General features: G+C 42.3%; 1 protein-coding gene across 1 annotated transcript in view; it reads left to right on the forward strand.

Annotated features, from left to right (window-relative positions):
- The window catches only part of STK3 (serine/threonine kinase 3), a 280,535-nt gene that overhangs the window by 191,551 nt on the left and 69,194 nt on the right, over positions 1-19,790 (forward strand). Inside the window, exon 10 of the mRNA XM_045006079.1 lies at positions 3,608-3,777. Within this exon, the coding sequence (XP_044862014.1) occupies positions 3,608-3,777 (170 nt within the window). The remainder of the gene's footprint in view (positions 1-3,607; positions 3,778-19,790) is intronic.

Here is a 19,790-nt window from a genome sequence, read left to right on the forward strand (position 1 = left end):
TGCCTCCTTGTGCCAGGGTGTAATGGCTGTAAAGGAAGGCATAATGGGTGGAGCAGTTTTGACCCTCCCCCAGTTCCCTCTTATCACCCATGACAGTGAGAAGACACCAACTGTAGTGTGGTGATGATGTTATTTATTATTATTTGTATTACTGGAGCAATAGGAGACCTAGTCATGGACCACAACCCCATTGTACTAGATGCTATTCAAACAGAGGACAAAAAGAGGATGGATGTTTCTGGGCAGTACCTCCCAAGCGTGAGGGGCAGCATGTTGGGGGGAAGTTTAAGAGCTCCATTTTAGCCATGTTAGCTTGAGCTGATGGCTAGACATCCACTAGAAGATGTCAGAGAGACAAGCAAGATTTTAAATAGGACAGAAAGAAACACAGGTCTGGAGCAGAGAGAGAGATCTGTAAATTGTCTGGATGGAGATAGTAGTTGAATATGTCCCCATGCCCCTTCTGTTTTTTGAGCTTTAAACTCAAATGTTTGTGACAAAATCTCTCTGGCTGATTTTGTGGACTACTCAGAAAATATTAACCAGGTTACTTGCACTCTCCAGTCCTGCTCCAGGGTGTATAAAAATCAATTGGTTTGTTTTTTGTTTTTGTTTTTTTTTGGGTGGGGGGGAATTGATTTTTTAAAATTTAAATTAAATATTGTTTATTTAAAAAAACCTATTTAAAATTAAATTTGAAATTGACAACATATGTTAAGGCCTAAACATATAATAATGTGTTAAAATCATGTAAATTAAACACAAAAATTGTATTAAGCAATATGTGTTTGCTTCTAAAGTTTTAAAGAAAATCAGACCAAAGAGCTTGTGGAAGTCAATGGTTAAGTGCCTGGACCCCAGAGTTTGTTGAAGTCCTAAACCAGCCTCTTCTGGAGGTACAGAGAGAATATTTTCTTGATTACAATTTATTGAACTAGGTCAGTTCAATGACTAGTTCATTCAAAGGTAAGAAACCAGTTGGCAGCTGAAAAAGCAGGAAAGTAAACTAGTTGTGAGAGGAAGAGATCTATTAATTCTAAAATCTTGAAGGACATGATGACTAGGAACAATAAGTTCCATTCACTACCTTCAAATAATGCTTCCTTTGCTTAAAAAATCAGTTATTTTTAACGCAAAACATGTTTTGATAAACTTTTTGATATTTTTTTTCTCTTATGAATCCAGCACATTTAAGGTAGTTTTATTTAATTTAAATAAAATAAATAAATGCTGTTTTTGTGCATTTTATTGAATTTGAATTTCCATCTAAATAGAGCTTGACATAAATCACAGTTAAAAAGTTCATCATCATCTAATAAATTAGAAATGCATCATTTACCGTTTTCTAACATAAGAATTGTAAAAATTAAGAATCTCAATAAATGTAAATTAAGCTATGCTACTGTTTAAATAAATGTATATAGATAAAGTGTATCTTCCTGCTTAGCAAAAAATAGTACTAAGTTTAGTGTAAAGACTCTATTTAGTTGTAAATCAACATGTTTTAATGGTTCTCAATGAAAATAAACCTTTAAGAAAATAAATAAAACATGCAAATAGAAAATATAATTAAAATTGGTATTTAAATCAAGGTTTCTTGGTCACTGATTTAAATAATGATTAAATTGGTGATTTAAACAACTTTGATTTTAATCAGTCTACTCTGTACTGCTCTGCTTCCTCCAAACCCTTAAAGGAAAAATCGTTAATAAAAGTTTTTTTTGTATGTCTGTGGGCTTCTTTAGATAAAATTAATGGCATCCTTTGAACATATCATGCTTTTGTGGTCTGGTCACTTTACAGGAACTGAGACCAAAAAAAAAAAACCTCCTTAAATTTTGCAATAAAGTGCAAGCATACACATTGTAGTTGTTTTACAATTCTTAACTATACTACGCTGTACCATAGTCCAGGTTTGCAGTTGATGAAATTTCTTTTCCCAGCAGATCAGAAAGCCCACACACTCATGTATTATACATATGCCTAAAATGATGTTTGCAACATTCTCCTCATCCTCCGCCCTAGCTGTAGTTTATTCTCTTTAAAACAGGATAATTCTACCCAGTCTATGTTTTTTCTTAGTTTGCTTTTAATGCTTATAATAAAAAAATAATAATCTTGTCTAGCATTCTTGTTTTTAATTTCACATAGGTTACTTGTGCTTGTCATAAAATCAGAGAATTGTTAGGACTGGAAGGAACCTTGAGAGGTCTTCTAGTTCAGTCCCCTGCACTCAAGGGAGGACTAAGGATTATCTGCCATCCATGAGAGGTGTTTGTCTAACTTGCTCTTTAAAATCTCCAATGACAGACATTCCTCAACCTTTTTAGGGAATTTTTTCTGGTGCTTAACTACCCTGATATTTAGGAAGTTTTTTGTAATGGCCAACCTAAACCGCCCTTGCTGCTATTTAAGCCCATTACTTATTGTCCTTTCCTCAGAGGTTAACGAGAACAATTTTTCTCCCTCTCCTTGTAACAACCTTTTATGTACTTTAAAACTATTATTATGTCCCCTCTCAGTCTTCTCTTCTCCAGACTAAACAAACCCCCTTTTTTTTTTTCAGACTTCCCTCATAGGTCATGCTTTCTAGAACTTTAATCATTTTTGTTGCTCTTCTCTGGACTTTTTCCAATTTGTCTTTCCTGAAATGTGGTGCCCAGAACTGGACACAATATTCCAGTTGAGGCCTAATCAGCACAGAGTAGAGTGGAAGAGTGCTTATGACACTCCTGCTAATGCATCCAAGAATTATGTTTGCACCCACCTTAGAGTAGCTCCATCTAGGTTCTATTTCCCTAGTTTGTTTACGAGAAGGTCATGCAAGACAGTATCAAAAGCCTTACTAAAGTCAAGGTATACCACATCTACCGCAACCCCACTTCCACAAGGCTTGTTACCTTGGCAAAAAAAAGCTGTTAGGTTGATTTCACACAATTTGTTTTTGACAAATCCATGCTGACTGTTACTTATCACCTTATTACCTTGTAGATGTTTGCAAATTGCTTAATTAGTGTCATTATGTTCTGTATTGTACTGGTAGAATTTGTATATTTATAATTTGAGTACAGCATTTTATGATTCATAGTATTCTTTTATTCTGGATGTAGCCTTGGGGGAGAGTTACATAGAGCCAATATAGTGTTTTTTCTGTGTAATAGATTAACTGTCCTGTTCAATGGGTGAACTCTTTTGACGTCCCACAAATGGCAACATATTTCAGACATAATTCTTTTATGAAAAGAATGATAGAGTGGCAGTTCATGCCATAATTTATATGGCATTTTCTAGCCATCTGCTCTGTAAGGCTATGATCCTGTTATATACAGAGTACTCTCAACTGCCAGTGAAGTCATTTATTCATAGTCTATACACCATCTGTGCACCAGTTTTGCTAATTCAGTTTAAAATCACATCTTTAATTAAACTGCTACAACTTTGTATTATTTTTTTAGTACATACTGATATTTGAGTTTGTATAATAATAAATAGACATTACATGAATCATTGTAAAGTTAGTCCAATAAATTCATAAACAGATTATTTTATAGAGCAGTAAATCTTCCATCTTCAGACAGTTTTAACTTTTCCTTTCCTTTCAACTAAGGAAATGCTACTTCACCGCAAGTACAAAGACCTTCTTTCATGGACTACTTTGATAAACAAGATTCCAAGAATAAAAGCCATGAAAACTGTAATCAGAATATGCCTGAACCCTACCACATATCCAAATATCCTGATAACTGGAAAGTCCCTCAAGATGGAGATTTTGATTTTGTAAGTAGATTTACAATGTTTAATGTTTACTTCCTTGCATGCTGTTTATTTTATGTATGCTAAAATTAATTAATCCTTTCTATAGCTTTCTAGTAGTGCAAACAAAATAAGTCATCTTTCAAGGATACCTTCCAAATATTTAATAGTAAAGTCATGTTCTAGCTGTTATACTAACACATTTGCCTAACACAGAACATGACTTCTAAAAGAGAATGGTAGGTTGGAGTGAAAACATTAAAAAAAAAAAAATTCCTTTCAGTAAATGTATTCTTGGCACTTTTCAATTTTGTATCGTAGTTTATCAAACTGGTTGTGTGACCTAGTTTATTAAAGCCTTCAAATATATGAGTATACTATAAGGGGGGGGGGGTGAGTTAGTATCTCAAGTGAGACATGTAGAAAGAATTTTAAACTAGGCAGAGCAATTTACATATCTCCTAAGTAGATTGAATAAGTTCACTTAATGTGTCCTTTGAGCCTTTTGGTATAACTTGTATTACAATTCCTGTGATTTCTGGAACAAACTATTACATCTTTAGAAATAATACACTGATCTGTTTGCTCTCTGTTTCACTACCTTGAATGTCTTTTTCTTCAAAATGTGGTTTGTTTGTTTTTAAGATAACAATGAAAAATATGATGAGAGACAAAAAGAAGTGTTCCTAAGCAGCCAGTAAACCTATATAGTTTTAAAATGTTCTTTTATCAAAATGAAATAAATAAACTGATAAGACTGATTTGGACATGTGATGTATAGCTGTAATAGCTACCCCCCCCCCCCACACACTCTTTTATATTTTCTAACCTTTCTAAACAATTCCTTTATTCACATTTATTCACAAGTAAATTTACACACACAAATCATAGACTCCTAGAAGATCAGGGTTGGAAGATCTCAGGAGGTCATCTAGTCCAAACCCCTGCTCAAAGCAGGACCAACCCCAACTAAATCATCCCACCCAGGGCTTTGTCAAGCCGGGCCTGTAACTGTACGGGACTCACCTCTGCGTCGCCTCCTGCTGGTACCTTCTGGGAATTAGCTCTCCAGCCATCAGAGCGCCCTCTGCAGGCCGGTGTCCTGCTTTTCCTAGCCCCCAAGTCCCTCCTGGACCCGGTGCCCCTTGCACGCAGTGGTGCTGCCCTCTGGCAGTACACCTCTCAGTCTCTGGGTCTCCCCTCCCCAGGGAACCCCACCCACTATCCCCACCTCACTTCAGTCTTTGGCTACTGCCCAGTCTCCATCTAGCTCCCATTCACTGGGGCAGACTGCAGTATAAATGCCACTCATCACAGGCAAGGGGGTTTGGACCTGCTGCCTCTGCCTACCCCTTTTGGGCTGCCCCCTGCAACCCCAGTACCTATTTGGCCTTCCACTAGGCCACAGCCTGGGAGTTTCCAGGCCAGAACTCCCCAGCTCCCTTGGCCTTCCCCGAGCCCTGCTCCACCTCAAGTACCTTGGTACACTCCCAGCAGCCAGGTCCCTCTCTCTCACCAGACTAGAGAGAGAGTCTGTCTGTGCTCCTGGCCCACTGCCCTCTTATAAGGGCCAGCTGAGCCCTACTTGGGGCATGGCCACAGCTGAGCTTACTTCCCCACTCAGCCTGGGAATGGCTTGCTCCCAGCCACCACCCTCTCCTGGGCTGTTTTAAGCCCTTTACGGTGAGTGGGTGACCACCCCACTACAGGGCCTTGAAAACCTGTAAGGATGGAAATTCCACTACTTCCCTAGGTAACCCATTCCAGTGCTTCACCACCCTCCTAGTGAAATAGTTTTTCCTAATATCCAACCTAGACCTCCCTCACTGCAACTTGAGACCATTGCTCCTTGTTCTGTCATCTGCTACCACTGAAAACAGCCTAGCTCCATCCTCTTTGGAACCCCTCTTCAGGTAGTTGAAGGCTGCCATCAAATCCCCCCCCCCCCACTCTTCTCTTCTGCAGACTAAACAAGCCCAGTTCCTTCAGCCTCCTCATAAGTCATGTGCCCCAGCCCCCTAATCATTTTTGTTGCCCTCCAATGGACTCTCTCCAATTTGTCCACATCCTTTCTGTAGTGGGGGGCCCAAAAACTGGATGCAATACTCCAGACGTGGCCTCACCAATGCCAAATAGAGGGGAATAATCACTTCCCTCGATCTGCTAGCAGTGCTCCTACTAATGAAGCACAATACGCTGTACTGTATCTTGACTGTTCCTGATCACCTTCCTCTTCTCCCAAGTGCTTCAAAATGGATTCTTTGAGGACTTGCTCCATGATTTTTCCAGGGACTGAGGTGAGGCTGACCGGTCTGTAGTTCCCTGGATTCTCCTTCTCTTTTTTTAAAGATGGGCACTATATTTCCCTTTTTCCAATCGTCTGGGACCTCTCCCCCTTATCACAAGTTTTAAAAGATAATGGCCAATGGCTCTGCAATCACATCAGCCAACACCCTCAGCACCCTCGGATGCATTAGATCCGGCCACTGGACCTGTGCATGTCCAGCTTTTCTAAATAGGTCTTAACCTGTTCTTTCACTAGTGAGGGCTGCTCACCACCTCCTCATATTGTGCTGTCCAGTGCAGCAGTCTGGGAACTGACCTTGTCTGTGAAGACCAAGGCAAAAACATTGAGTACTTCAGCTTTTTCCACATCATCTGTCACTAGGTTGCCTCCCCCATTCAGTAAAGGTCCCATGCTTTCCCTGACCTTCTTGTTGCTAATATACCTGTAGAAATCCTTCTTGTTACCCTTCATATCCCTTGCTAGCTGCAACTCCAATTGTGCTTTGGCCTTCCTGATTACACCCCTGCATGCTCGAGCAATATTTTTATACTCCTCCCTAGTCATCTGTTCAAGTTTCCACATCTTGTAAGCTTCCTTTTTGTGTTAGTCACTGAAGATTTCTCTGTGAAGCCAAGCTGGTCGCCTGCCATATTTGCTATTCTTACTGCACATCAGGATGGTTTGTTCTTGTGCCCTCAATAAAGCTTCTTTAAAATACAGCCAGTTGTCCTGGTCTCCTTTCCTCCTCATATTAGCCTCCCAGGAGATCCTGCCCATCAGTTCCCTGAGGGAGTCAAAGTCTGTTTTTCTGAAGTCCAGGGTCCATATTCTGCTGCTCTCCTTTCTTTCTTGTGCCAGGATCCTGAGCTCGACCATCTCATGGTCACTGCTGCCCACTTTGCCACCCACTTGTACTTCCGTTACCAATTCTTCCCTGTTTGTGAGCAGCAGGTCAAGAGGAGCATGGGGTCACCAAATGAAATTAATAGGCAGCAGGTTTAAAACAAATAAAAGGAAGTTCTTCTTCATGCAGCGCACAGTCAACTTGTGGAACTCCTTACCTGAGGAGGTTGTGAAGGCTAGGACTATAACAATGTTTAAAAGGGGACTGGATAAATTCATGGTGGCTAAGTCCATAAATGGCTATTAGCTAGGATGGGTAAGAATGGTGTCCCTAGCCTCTGTTCATCAGAGGATGGAGATGGATGGCAGGAGAGAGATCACTTGATCATTGCCTGTTAGATTCACTCCCTCTGGGGCACCTGGCATTGGCCACTGTCGGTAGACAGATACTGGGCTAGATGGACCTTTGGTCTGACCCGGTACGGCCTCTCTTATGTTCTTATGTTCTTACCTCATCCTCCTGGTCTGGTGGTCTATAGCAGATGCCCACCATGACATCACTCTTGTTGCTCTCACCTCTAAACTTAACCTAAAGACTCTCAATGGGCTTTTCTCCAGTTTCATATTGTAGCTTTGAGCAATCATACTGCTCCCTTACATACAACTCCTCCACCTTTTCTCCCCCGCCTGTCCTTCCTGAACAGTTTATACTCATCCATGACAGTGCTCCTGTCATGTGAATTACCCCACCGAGTATCTGTTATTCCAATCACATCATAGTTCCTTGACTGTGCTAGGACTTCCAATTCTTCCTGCTTGTTTCCCAGGCTTCTTGCGTTCATGTGCAGGCACCTAAGATAACTAGCCAATTGCCCTGCTTTCTCAGTATGAGCCAAGGAGGATTTCCCTGTTGCACCCTCCTCCTTGTGTTCCCTCCCAGTATCCCACTTCCCCACTTACCTCTGGGCTTAGGTCACCATCACCTGGCGAACCTAGTTTAAAGCCCTCTTTACTAGCTTAGAAGTAGTCCCATTGAACTCAGTGAGACTACTCACATGTATCAAGTTGTTTGCTATTTGTAAGTGTTTGCAAGATCAAGGCCTAAATAATTTATAATCTTTAGCGAGAAATTGTGTAATGATTTACTGTTGTTGAACCTCTTCGGTGCTTTAGCTTTTTTAAAATTCAACGGAAATGATTTTTTAAATAAATAAATTATTTGAGATCTCAAATGATTAATAGAATGAACGAGTAGCACAAAAAAATTACAAACAACATTTTAAAAGTTACCTGAAGTGGTGATGCTGTTTTTCAAACCTACTAAAACTTGAATATGTTTTTACACAATATTAATTTGTGAGAGACTAGATGGGTCCAATATATTTTACTGGACCAACAGCAGTGGGTGAAAGAGACAAGGCTTTTGAGCTCCACAGAGCCCTTCAGGTCTGGGGAATATTACTTCACCCATCTTGTCTCTCTCATATTCTAGGACCAACATGACTATAACAATATGAATTTGTGGCAGTTGTTGCAAAATATATTATTGAGGCTAAGAAGATTAAAAAAGGATTAGACATTTATATGGGTAACAAGAATAAAAGTATAAGTTACTTTATTTAGGATTAATGTTTTAGTTTGGGATGGGACAAAAACCTTCATGATTCAATTCATAAGCCAACCAGTTACTGACAGGCAAGAATCTTCTGTGGGCAGGTTATTCTGTAATTGATCACTATGGTTTCTTTCTCTGAAGCATCTGGTTCTGGCTGCTGTCAGAGACAAGATACTGGATTAGATGGACCATTTGGTTTTAACCAGTAGGACAATTGTTATGTATTTATTTATTTTCAAAATACTTCAGTTTGTTTTTAAACAGTCAGAAATGTCTGGGTTTTTTTTTTATTAGAATGCTTTGGAAAAAATTATTGCCACTATTGCTGAGAGGTCTGCAAGAGACTTTCCAAAAGGATAAATCTCTGGGAAGCATGCATAATAAATTTCCTACTTTTATGAAGTCAACATTAATTTTTTAGATTACTGACATACCATCTTTTAAATCATTAATGAAAAAGATAAATAATGGAGAACTTTTAGTACCAAAGAACTCTATTCTATCTCAAGTGGAATTATACTTAATGGGACCAAGATAGAGATTCTAAAAGTGAATACGGGCAATAGTGACTGCTATGTTTGTCTAGGGATCAAAGGTTAATACTTTAATTCTAAAGTAAGGACACTGCTCCAGACCCACTCTAATGCTAACATACTGTAATAGTGCTTGTGATACCATGTGGAAGAGCTAGCACCGTGTCAGATGGTAGTGGCCAGTCTCATATGGAAGATGATATGATTGTTCTGTAAAAGGGAGGAGGATTGTACTGTTTTACCACACTCCTCGAGGCAAATACATAATGTGCCAATGGTGGCAGCCAACAAATACTTTAGTCTTTAGCCAGAAGGGCAGAACAAAAAGTGCCACAATAATGGAGGGTAACAGACCATATTCAGATGTCTGGAGAGGGAAAAGTAATATCAAGTTTATTAGTGCATCTAGCTTTTGTTAATGCAGTGTAGAAGGGAAGATGTGCCAGTCAAACTTTGCAATTAATTAAAAAAAGAAAAAGTCAGATGCATATTTTAGTTTTAAACAAAGTTAATAGTAAAGGAAATATTTAAGATCTTTTGCTTATACAAGAGTTTTTAAATAAATGAAATGGGGTGGACTATTTTGGCATTCAGAGAATTAAGATATTGGGATTACCACTTATTCCTGCAAGCATTCAATTGGTTTATGCATGTGCAGAAGTGTTGGCAGAATTGGGACATAAATTCTTCAGAAGGTATATTTTCTTTGTGTTGTACTGCTAAATAGTCAATTTCCTAGTCTATTTTATTTGCTAGTTTTCCAAATACTAACCAAAAAATATCAACCTTTCTTTTTCGAGTAGTGTCCCTATGGGTGTTTCACTTTAGGCACGCACGCGCCCCTGCGACTTTGATTGGAGATTTTTGGTAGCAGTCTCTGTTCTGCCTACACATGCATCCTACACATCCTCGTGCCCTGTACCAAGGCTATATAAGGCTGTGCTGGTGAACCGCCATCAGTTTCTTCTCAACCACCTTTGGCCAGTGATGGAGTCTAGCATGTGCCTGTTCACTGTGTACCCTTCCCCCCCTTTATTAGTCTTTTAGCTTTATAGTTAGTTCTTAGTAGTAGTAGGTTTAGTACCATATAGTTGGAACATTTGTTCCCATTTTCTTAAAATATACACACACAATTTTGTTTTTCTTTTTCCCCTACTGAGGGGCTTGAACAACATTTTCTTTTGTCAGGAATGCTGGGCTCCCCAGGATGTAAAAGATGCCTCTCTGTTCAAGAAGTAATCCCTGTTAATGACTAGCACTCCCACTGCATTTGTTGCTTGGGAGACTCTCACGTTCTCAGCAAGTGTAAAATCTCTTCTTCTTTTAAGGGAAGATCCAGTAAAAACAGGGAAATTTAAGTATAAAATACTAATGATGGAGCCAAGTCCATCTGGCAAACTCCAGCAACCTCCCCTGCCTCCAACCCTGCCACATGCAAGAGGTTTGATAAATACTAAGTTCCGGCCAGGAATTCTAAGTTTTTATTTTCTCATCCAGCATCAAATTTTGTGGTTGTGGATGGAGTCAATGAAAGGGAAAAGACAGAACTTGTTTGGTTGTAACAGCTATTCATCAGCAACACTTCCATTCAGAATAGCTAACCACCAGGCACTCATGTCAAATTATGACTAACTGAAGTATGAGAAGTTTAATACTTTTATTGACCATTTACCACAGGAACATTGAGAACAGTTCAGTGCCATAATAAAGGAGGGTCAGCTTTTTGCAAAAATTTCACTGCAGGCTTCTCTTGATTTGGCAGACACTGCAGACAGGTCTGTTTACACTGCCTAGTGGTGAGGGAGTTTCCTGGCTTCAGTTGTCTGAATTTCCACAGGAGGTACAATTGACTGTGGAAGATTTACCTTTTGATGGCCAGAAGCTTTTCGCAGATTCCACGGGTGACTTGCTTCATACTCTAAAGCAGGGGTCCCCAACGTAGTACCCGTGGGCGCCATGGTGCCCGTGGGGACATCTAAATGTGCCCGCGTCCTGGCCGGGGGTGGAGCATCCGCCAAAATGCAGCCGAATTTCTGCGGCGTTTCGGCGGCGACGCCTCTCGATGACGTCGCTTGCCGCCGACAAGCGACGTCATCGAGAGGCGTCGCTGCTGAAATGCCACCGAAATTTGGCGGCATTTCGGCGGTTGCTCCACCGCCGCCACGGTCCTTCGTCTGGTGCCCGCCAGACGAAAAGGTTGGGGACCACTGCTCTAAAGGATCTAGGGTCTTGTGGGGTATACATGCCTGAAAACAAAAGAAGTTTAGCAGGTCTCAATCAGCACAAAGGCCACCGGCTAAGAAGTTGAGGTTTTTAAACAAAGAGCCTGCAGCTACCTCGATTGCTTCATCCCAGCCTTTAGCATCCTCCTCACACCAGTTTTGATAGTTTGGTCAAGAGTCCAGATCACCCAGTCACCCAAAAGGTTTTATCAGCTGTCTCACACAACCCTCCTTCCTCAGTTTGGATACTGCCTCTCTCTGTTTCATCAAACATGGTAACATCAGCTAAATGTGTGTTGGAGGCCATTACTTCAGGTTATACTATCCAATTTACCTCCATCCTCTGCCAACCCCACTTGCCCATTCCTCTTTAGGGACTCCTCTCATGAGTGATTGCTGACACTGGAGATCTCATAATTCCTATGTCTAGCACCATAGAGCCAGTCCCACTTCAACACAGGGGAAAATGGTTCTATTCTGGATATTTTCTGATACCCAAGAAAAATGGGGGCAAGAGGCCAATACTAGATCTCAAACAATTGAACAAGCATGTCAGACATCAGAAATTCAGGATAGTATTGCTAGCAGCTATAATTCCCTCCCTGGAATTAGGGGACTGGTTTGCGGCCCACAGCCTCCAAGATGGCTACTTCCACTTAGTGATTCATCCTTTTCACAAGGTTTCTCTGTTTCACTTTCAATCACAATCGTTACCAGTACCAGGTCCTACTCTTTGGCCTTTCATCTGTCCAAGGGTGTTCTCAAAAATATTGGCGGTTGTAGCTGCCTGCCTCTGCCATTGAGGAATAACTGTCTTTCCCTATCTTGAAGATTGTCTCCTCAAGGGTCCGTCAAATCAGGAGGTATGGTTGGAAGTTCAAACAACAACTGCGCTATTCCAAAGTCTAGCCCTGCAGTTAAATCTTGAGAAATCAATCTTGACCCCCTATACAGTGAATTCTCTTTATACGAGGGCTAATGGATTTGATATCAGGAAGCGCTTATCTCTCTCGGGAGGTTCCTTGCTGTAGAGAACCTTAAACAAAGAGTGCAGCTCAGCCCTTAAGTTCCAGCAAGGACATGTCTGCAACTGCTGGGACACAAATCACCAGGTTGCCTCTTTGATATCTCCAGGTGTGGCTCAGGACTGTTTATGTAGCCAGTAAACAGGTATCTGTATGCAGTCAGGTCCTATAGTCACTCACTTGGTCTGTTAATCCATTCAAAGTTTGTGCAGGAATCCTGTTCAGCCAGAACCCTCCTACAGTCATATTAATACTGATGCTTCCCTCTTTGGGTGGGAAGCACATTTGGGTCCTCACGTAGTCCAAGGCAAATGGTCGCAACAGGAACAGCACTTGCCCATAAATCTGTTGGAATTAAGTGTGGTCAGAAATGTTTGCCTACACTTTCTTCCCCTACTCAAAAACATGTCCATCGGGATCATGACAGACAACATAGTGTGCATGTACTATATCAATTGTCAGGGTGGAGCATATTTTCTCTCACTTTGCACTGAAGTGATAAAGCTTCAGAATGGGTGCATAGCTAATTGGATAGTCATCTTGGCTTCTTATCTCCTGGGAATACAAAACAACATGGCAGACAACCTGAGCAGACTTTTCTCCCTGAATTATGAATGGGAGTTGACTCTTGAGTCCTCAATAAAATATTCCTAGCTTGGGGATTTCCACACGTTGACTCTTTTGCCGTGGCAGCCAACACAAAGTGCAGGAAATTCTGTTCCAGAGGAGGGCTGAATCCCCAATCTCTAGGAGATGTTTTCCTCGTTACATGGACAAAGGGTCTCTTCTATGCATAACCTCCAACTCCATTGCTCTCAAAGGTCCTTATCAAGAACAGGCAGGACCAAGCCAAAGTTTGCTTTCCTTACCTCATCAAACTCACCTCTCTGTCTCCGTGGCTGCTCCCAATCAAACCTTTACCATTGTCTCAGGATGTCAATCAGATGCTTCACCCCAATCTGAATGTCCTGCAATTACAAACTTGATTCCTCAATGGTTCTTGAGACTAGAGACCACATGTGTATCAGAAGTACAAAAGATACTGTTAGATAGCAAAAAGGAATCTACTAGACATACTTACTTCAGAAATGGAGAAGATATAATGTTTGATGTAACCAGTGCCATCTTTCTCCTATCCAGTCATCTTTCCTCAATTTTGGATTACCCCTTGGAATTGAAAAATTCAGGCCTTTCTATGTGTTCCATCAAGGTTCATTTAGCAGCAATAACAGCTTTCCATGTGTCAGTGGAAGATTTCTTGGCTTATCCAACCACAATGAGATTCCTAAAAGGACTTATCAATCTTTGACCATAGACTAGAGCCGCTACACCACTTTGGGATCGCAACCTGGTTCTTAACTGTCTCATGAGACAACCCTTTGAGCCATTAGCTACATGCTTACTGCTACATCTGTCTATGAAAACGACCTTCTTGGTAGCCATCGCTTCTACTTGAAGGGTTGGGGACATGGGGCCTCTAATGGCAGACCCTCCCTTTACTTTGATCTCCAAGGAGAAGGTATCTTTATGACCTCATCCAAAGTTCTTACCTAAGGTGTCCTCTGAATTGTAGCCAAATCATTCACCTTCTGAGTTTTTTAACTAAGCTGCATCAATCTACACAAGAGTCTGTGTTTAATACTGCACTAGATGTTAAGAGGGCATTAGCCTTTTACTTGCACAGGACTAGGCCATTCAGGAAGACTCCTAGATTCCTTTGTTTCTGTTGAAAATAGGTCTAAGGGAGTGCCAGTCTCCACTCAGACTTTCTAAATGAATCTCTGGATTTATTATTGCCTGCTATGGTTTAGCTGAGGTTACACCTCCCATAAGAGTTGCTGCACACTTGACAAGATCACAGTCTATGTCTGTAGCTCTACTCAAAGACGTTCAGGTTAGTGAAATCTGCAGAGCTGCAACATGGTCCTTGATGCATATAGTATCAGAGGGGTAGCCGTCTTAGTCTGGTTCTGTAGAAGCAGCAAAGAATCCTGTGGCACCTTATAGACTAACAGACGTTTTGCAGCATGAGCTTTTGTGGGTGAATACCCACTTCTTCGGATGTATTCACCCACGAAAGCTCATGCTGCAAAACGTCTGTTAGTCTATAAGGTGCCACAGGATTCTTTGCTGCTTCTTGATGCATATGTTTACCTACCACTATGCCCTAATTCATGGTCTAAGATTAGATCCGGCAGGAGGCAACAAGTTTCTCCTTCGGTAATGGACTCTTTTCTGAAACTCTCACCTCCTTAAAGGTTTACTGCTAGGGAATCACCTAATGTGGAGCACTCCCGGGGACACTACCCAAAGAAGGAGAGGTTATGCACCTCAGGCCCATAACTAGGGCGGGGAAAGAGGAGCAGCCACCCAGGGCGCAGAGCCACAGAGCTGGCAGCGCAGGATCAGGCCAAGCGGTGTCAGCCCCCCACCCCTTCTATGTGTGCTGGGTGCCCTATATGGCCCTCATCCTATTTTCTGTATAATGGTGAGTTCCCGCAGTGTGTGTGTGGAATATAGGAAAAGGGGGGTGAGGTGGAGGAAGAGGCAGTAGGGAAGGAAGGGGCATGGGATAGGGCAAGGGGAAGAGAAGGGGATAAGGGAATAGACAGGGGGATGTGGAAGTGTGGGGGAGGGCATAGGGCAGGGGGCAGTGGGGAAGGGAGATGGGGAAAATAAGGGTATAGGGGAATAGGGGGAAAGCAGGATCCCCGCATGCAGCATCCCCTCGACAGCAGCAGCAGGTAGGGCTCCCCCGTTAAGTCAGCTCAGCCCCCCCCCCAGCATTGGCAGCCCACCTCCAGCACCCCCCAAAATATCTCCTCCAGCATCCGATAGATATACCTTCCAGCACCCTCCAAATGTCCCCTTCAGCTCCTCCGCCCCCTCCCCCTTGCAGTGTCCTCTATTTGGAACTTGAAATATGGTAACCCTAAGGGTTGCTCTGTTCTCATGACCTTGGTTTCTGGAGTTGGCGGGAGCAAGTTTGCCCTGCTAGCAGCTTCTTACCCCCAGCACCTAGGCACTGGGGTCACATGGCCGAGCTCAGAGGTCAGGCTGTGTGACCACAAGCTCGGCAGCCACGGGGCTAGGGCCGGAGCAGTGCAGCCAAGGGAAGCAAGGGGAGTTCCGACCAGCAGGCAGGGAGTGTGGGAAGAGTGATCCAGCTGCAATGGCAGGTCCCCGGGCAGTGAGCAGGGTGTGACCAAGCTGCTGAGAAGCAGGTGCCCAAAGGGAATGAGAACTCCAGGGAGCACCTTGGGCAGCCAGAGTTCATGGGCAGGGGCCGGCTCCAAGTGGTATTGCCTGCTGGCACCAAGGGCTTTCAGAGCAGAGACAAGGGCGTGTCAGGGATGTAGCTCAGAGCTGTGCCACCTGCCCTGGGGAGCACCCAGCTGTGCAGAGGCAGCCTGGCTCGGGGAGCAGGGCAGGGAGGTCTGCCAGGCAGTCAGCCAGTGCCCAGCTCCCACAACATGGAGAGCCAGAGGCCCGAGTGGGCAAGGAGGCTCCAACCATGCTCTGCTGGCTCCTGGCAGGAGGCAACGGTTTTCAAACTGTGGGATGCATCCCTCTAGGGAGGTGCACCCCACAGTTTGAAAATCTCTGTGCTAAATAGGAGGCAGAAATCAGGGTAGCAAGTGACCTTGTGACCCCCCACACATTGCCTCTAGGGAGCACCAATATGATTCCTTGCCCCGGGTACTAAAATGCTTAGTTACAGCTCTGACTCACCTTGTGCAGTAACTGGAGTTTTTTGAGATGTGTGTCCCTGTAGATGCTCCACTACCCGCCTTCCTCCCCTCTGCTTCGGAGCTGCCTCTGTGAGCTTTGCTGTAGAGAAGGAAGTGAGGGCAGTTTCCCTGCATAGCTTTATATAGCCTTGGTATGAGGCATGAGGATGTGTAGGGAGCATGTCCAGGCAGAAAGGGCACTGCTATCAAATGTCTCCCAAAAAGGTGCAGCGGCACATAAACACCTAAAGTGGAGCACCCACAGAGACACACATCTCAAAGAACTCTAGTTACTGCACCAAGTGAGTAACCTTTTCTTCTCAGTACCTGCGAATTCAGGATAGAAGTATATTAAAATAAAATTCTTTGTTTTGAAACAACAAAAATTATATAATGCAGGCTCAATAGTCACCCTTAGAAACCTGTTAATTTGCCTTTAGAAGCTGTAAATAGTAAGGTTAACTCAAATACCTGCAGAATCACCTAACTTTACTATAATGAATACATAAAAACATTTCAAAAACTGGGGTAAAGTTATTCAGTTATCTAAGACAATTGGAAACATTTTAAGGGTGATATGTGTGTGGTTGTAGATGTGGGTGTCTGTGTATGGTTTCAGAAATGCACTTGCCACTGGAAAGTAGGAAACTTTCCAGGTGAATGAAAAGCCATTATTTTCTGCTGAATTTATTATTTTAAAAAAGTATTTCAATAATGAGTTTTCTCTTTTGAAGGCAAATTTTTGTTTTTTCATTAAATTTTTACCTACAATCATCTGACTTGAGAATACTGGACTGATCTGTGTATTCTCTATCCATTAATGCTAGATGGAAAATTGAGACTTACCTTTGTTGCCTTGTGTCTCCTGGTCATGGTGTCTTTCTGAATTTCCTGATTTGATTGCTTGAGCTTTGTAGCCGCTGGGACTATGTTCTTTTTAATAATCTATTTGCGTCAGTAGAAAAAATCTGAAATTATTTACTTGTAATTCTCCATACTGAAGGCATTAATTATAATAGATCAACACTCATTCATCCAACTTCCCTTGGGAAATGGCGTATCAGTTTTATTTTTCTCTGTTGAAAAAGAAGGCTTTGACATTCCGTGTCTGTTACTCGTCTATGGGTTCCAGATACTTTTACTTTGCTAATCTGTTTCTAAATCTCATTCCAAAGGCTGAAACCCAGGAATATGTGTCTTTTATGACAGTGAACCGCAGATAAATGAATAACCAATACAGATTTTTAAACATTTTATTTTCTTAGATCCCAGTACAACAGGGATTTAAGTATATAAAATGTTTAAAAACACTGTTAGCACATGAATAGACATGAGAAATCCTGCATCTTGGCAGGAGGTTAGACTAGATGACCCTTGCAGTGCCTTCTAATCCTATGATTCTGTGAATAGTCCCATTAAAGTTAAGCACATGCTTACTGCTTTGCTGGGCTGGGGTCTAAGATACCAAATCTTTTTACATATACCAGTGGTTAATCATAAATGATGTCAGATTAATCATGGATTCCATGCACAGCAGGGTACAGGCTGCACCATTTTTAGTGGGGTCTTTCAGATTTTTCCCTTCCTGTCTTTCACCCCTATCTTTGGTTTGCTTCTTGGATCTTCAGCATGGCAAGGAATAAGCTGTCTCCCTGCAAGGTCTTCGTGCCTCTCCACACTCTGCCTCTACAGCCAGCACTGGCCCATACGAAATGCAGAATCTCTCTATGCTGAACTATGAACATAGAAGGAACTATGCTTTGTAGCAACTTGGAAAAGGCAGAGGAGCAGACCTTCCAAGTATCACACATCTTAGAATGCACTTAGCACTGAGGGATTTGGCAGCACTGACACACTTGCTTGACTTTAGAACCATCATGTTATTTTAATGTAGTTTTTTTTAAATGTAATTTATATTGATAATGCTCCTTCTTAAATTATCACTTATTGGGAGACTGGATGTCTCTCAAAGCAGTGCTGATGAGCAGGGATCCTAGAAATCCGTTTGCTGTGGAAAAACAGGGAAATTGCATTTTTACAGAGAACCTTTAGTTTTTACGTTTTGTGAAAATTTAACTAAATTGTACTGAAAGCACCAGTATCACTTATTCAGTGCACACAACCTTCCCCTCTTGTGGTTGATTTTTGAATGCACTTTAAATTTACATAGCTAAACATACTCCAATAACCTGCTTCTGGCATATAGATGTTATTTAATGGCATATAGGGGTTTGTGTTTTAATGCATCTCAAATTTTACTGTAGCCTCGAGGACTAACTCAAAAAGAGAGTAATGTTAATATAAAACCAATTTTTGCTTTATTTTTTTGTGCATTTAAGAAACAATTTTCTGAAAAATATAGAATATAGACAAAAGTATTTGGTATATGTAAGAAATACAAATTGCAATTCTAATAATTTTATTATAATGATTGATGGCACTGGTAGGCTTTGAACTTGTTTAAAACTTGCATTCAGGAATCATTGGGGATTTCTCTTTCATCCATTACTTAGATTGGAAACTCTTCATTTAGGCACATTCTTTTGTCTGTTTGATGGCACGGTATAAATAATAATTTAAGCCCCAATTCTGCCTACCTGACTTAGGTTAAGTACACCTCTACCCCGATATAATGCTATCCTCGGGAGCCAAAAAATCTTACCGCATTATAGGTGAAACCGCTTTATATTGAACTTGCTTTGATCCGCCGGAGCGTGCAGTCCCGCCGTCCGTCCCCCCCCCCCCCTCCCCCGAGCACTGCTTTACCGCATTATATCTGAATTTGTGTTATATTGGGTCGCGTTATATCGGGGTAGAGGTGTAGTTTCTTACTTTGCGAGTAGACGTGTCAGTGGTTACTACTTGATGTGAGTAAGGGTGGTAGAATGTGACCTTAAATTATTAAAAACATATTTAAACTATACTGTATACAGATGTGATATTCTAGACAAGGCTTAGCCATTTAATTGACCAAGCTAAGAAAGGTTTTATTAGGGCTCACTCCTTCCTCCCAAGGTTCATAAACTAGTAGCTTGGTTCTCTGAAATTTGGAATAGAGAATCACATTAGCCCAAATTGTGTTTTATTTAATTTGAACTGTTTAAATAGCCAAGCTGTAGACAAGCGGACTCACCCCTGCGGCGCCTCCTGCTGGTGTCTTCCGGGAATTAGCTCGATTCAGCTCTGGAGCACCCTCTGCAGGCTGGTGATCCACCTGTCCTCTGGATCCCATGTCCCTCCCTGGACCAGGTGCCCTTTTACATGGGGTGCTGCCCCCTGGCCTTGCCTTAGTATATGGCTACTGCCAGTCATTGCCTTAGCCCCACACCCTGGGGCAGACTGCAGTATCAGCCTACTCATCCATGACAAGGAGATTTTGGACCTGCTGCCTTGGCCTACACCTGGGCTGCCCTCTGCAACCCCCAGTACCTATTAGCCCAATGCTAGGCCACAGCCTGGGGCTTTTCAGGCTGGAGCTCCCCAGCTCCTCTGCCTTTCTCCAGCCCTGCTTCACTCAGGTACCTTGTGTCTAGCTCCCTGCAGCCAGGCCCTTCTCTCTCTACAGCTAGAGAGAGACTGTTTGCTCCTGGCCTTCTCATAAGGCCCTGTTGCTCAGTTTGGGGCATGGCCCCAGCTGCAGCCACTTCCCCCAGTCAGCCAGGGTTTTACCTTGCCCAGCCCCAGCCCTCTGCAGGTCTTTTCTAACCCCTTCCAGGCTGGAGCGGGTGGTCACCCTGCTACACAAGCCTTTTTGAATGTAGTTGTTTTTATAGCTATCATG

Source organism: Mauremys mutica, chromosome 2 (assembly GCF_020497125.1).
Source record: "Mauremys mutica isolate MM-2020 ecotype Southern chromosome 2, ASM2049712v1, whole genome shotgun sequence".
Lineage (NCBI taxonomy): Eukaryota > Metazoa > Chordata > Testudines > Geoemydidae > Mauremys > Mauremys mutica.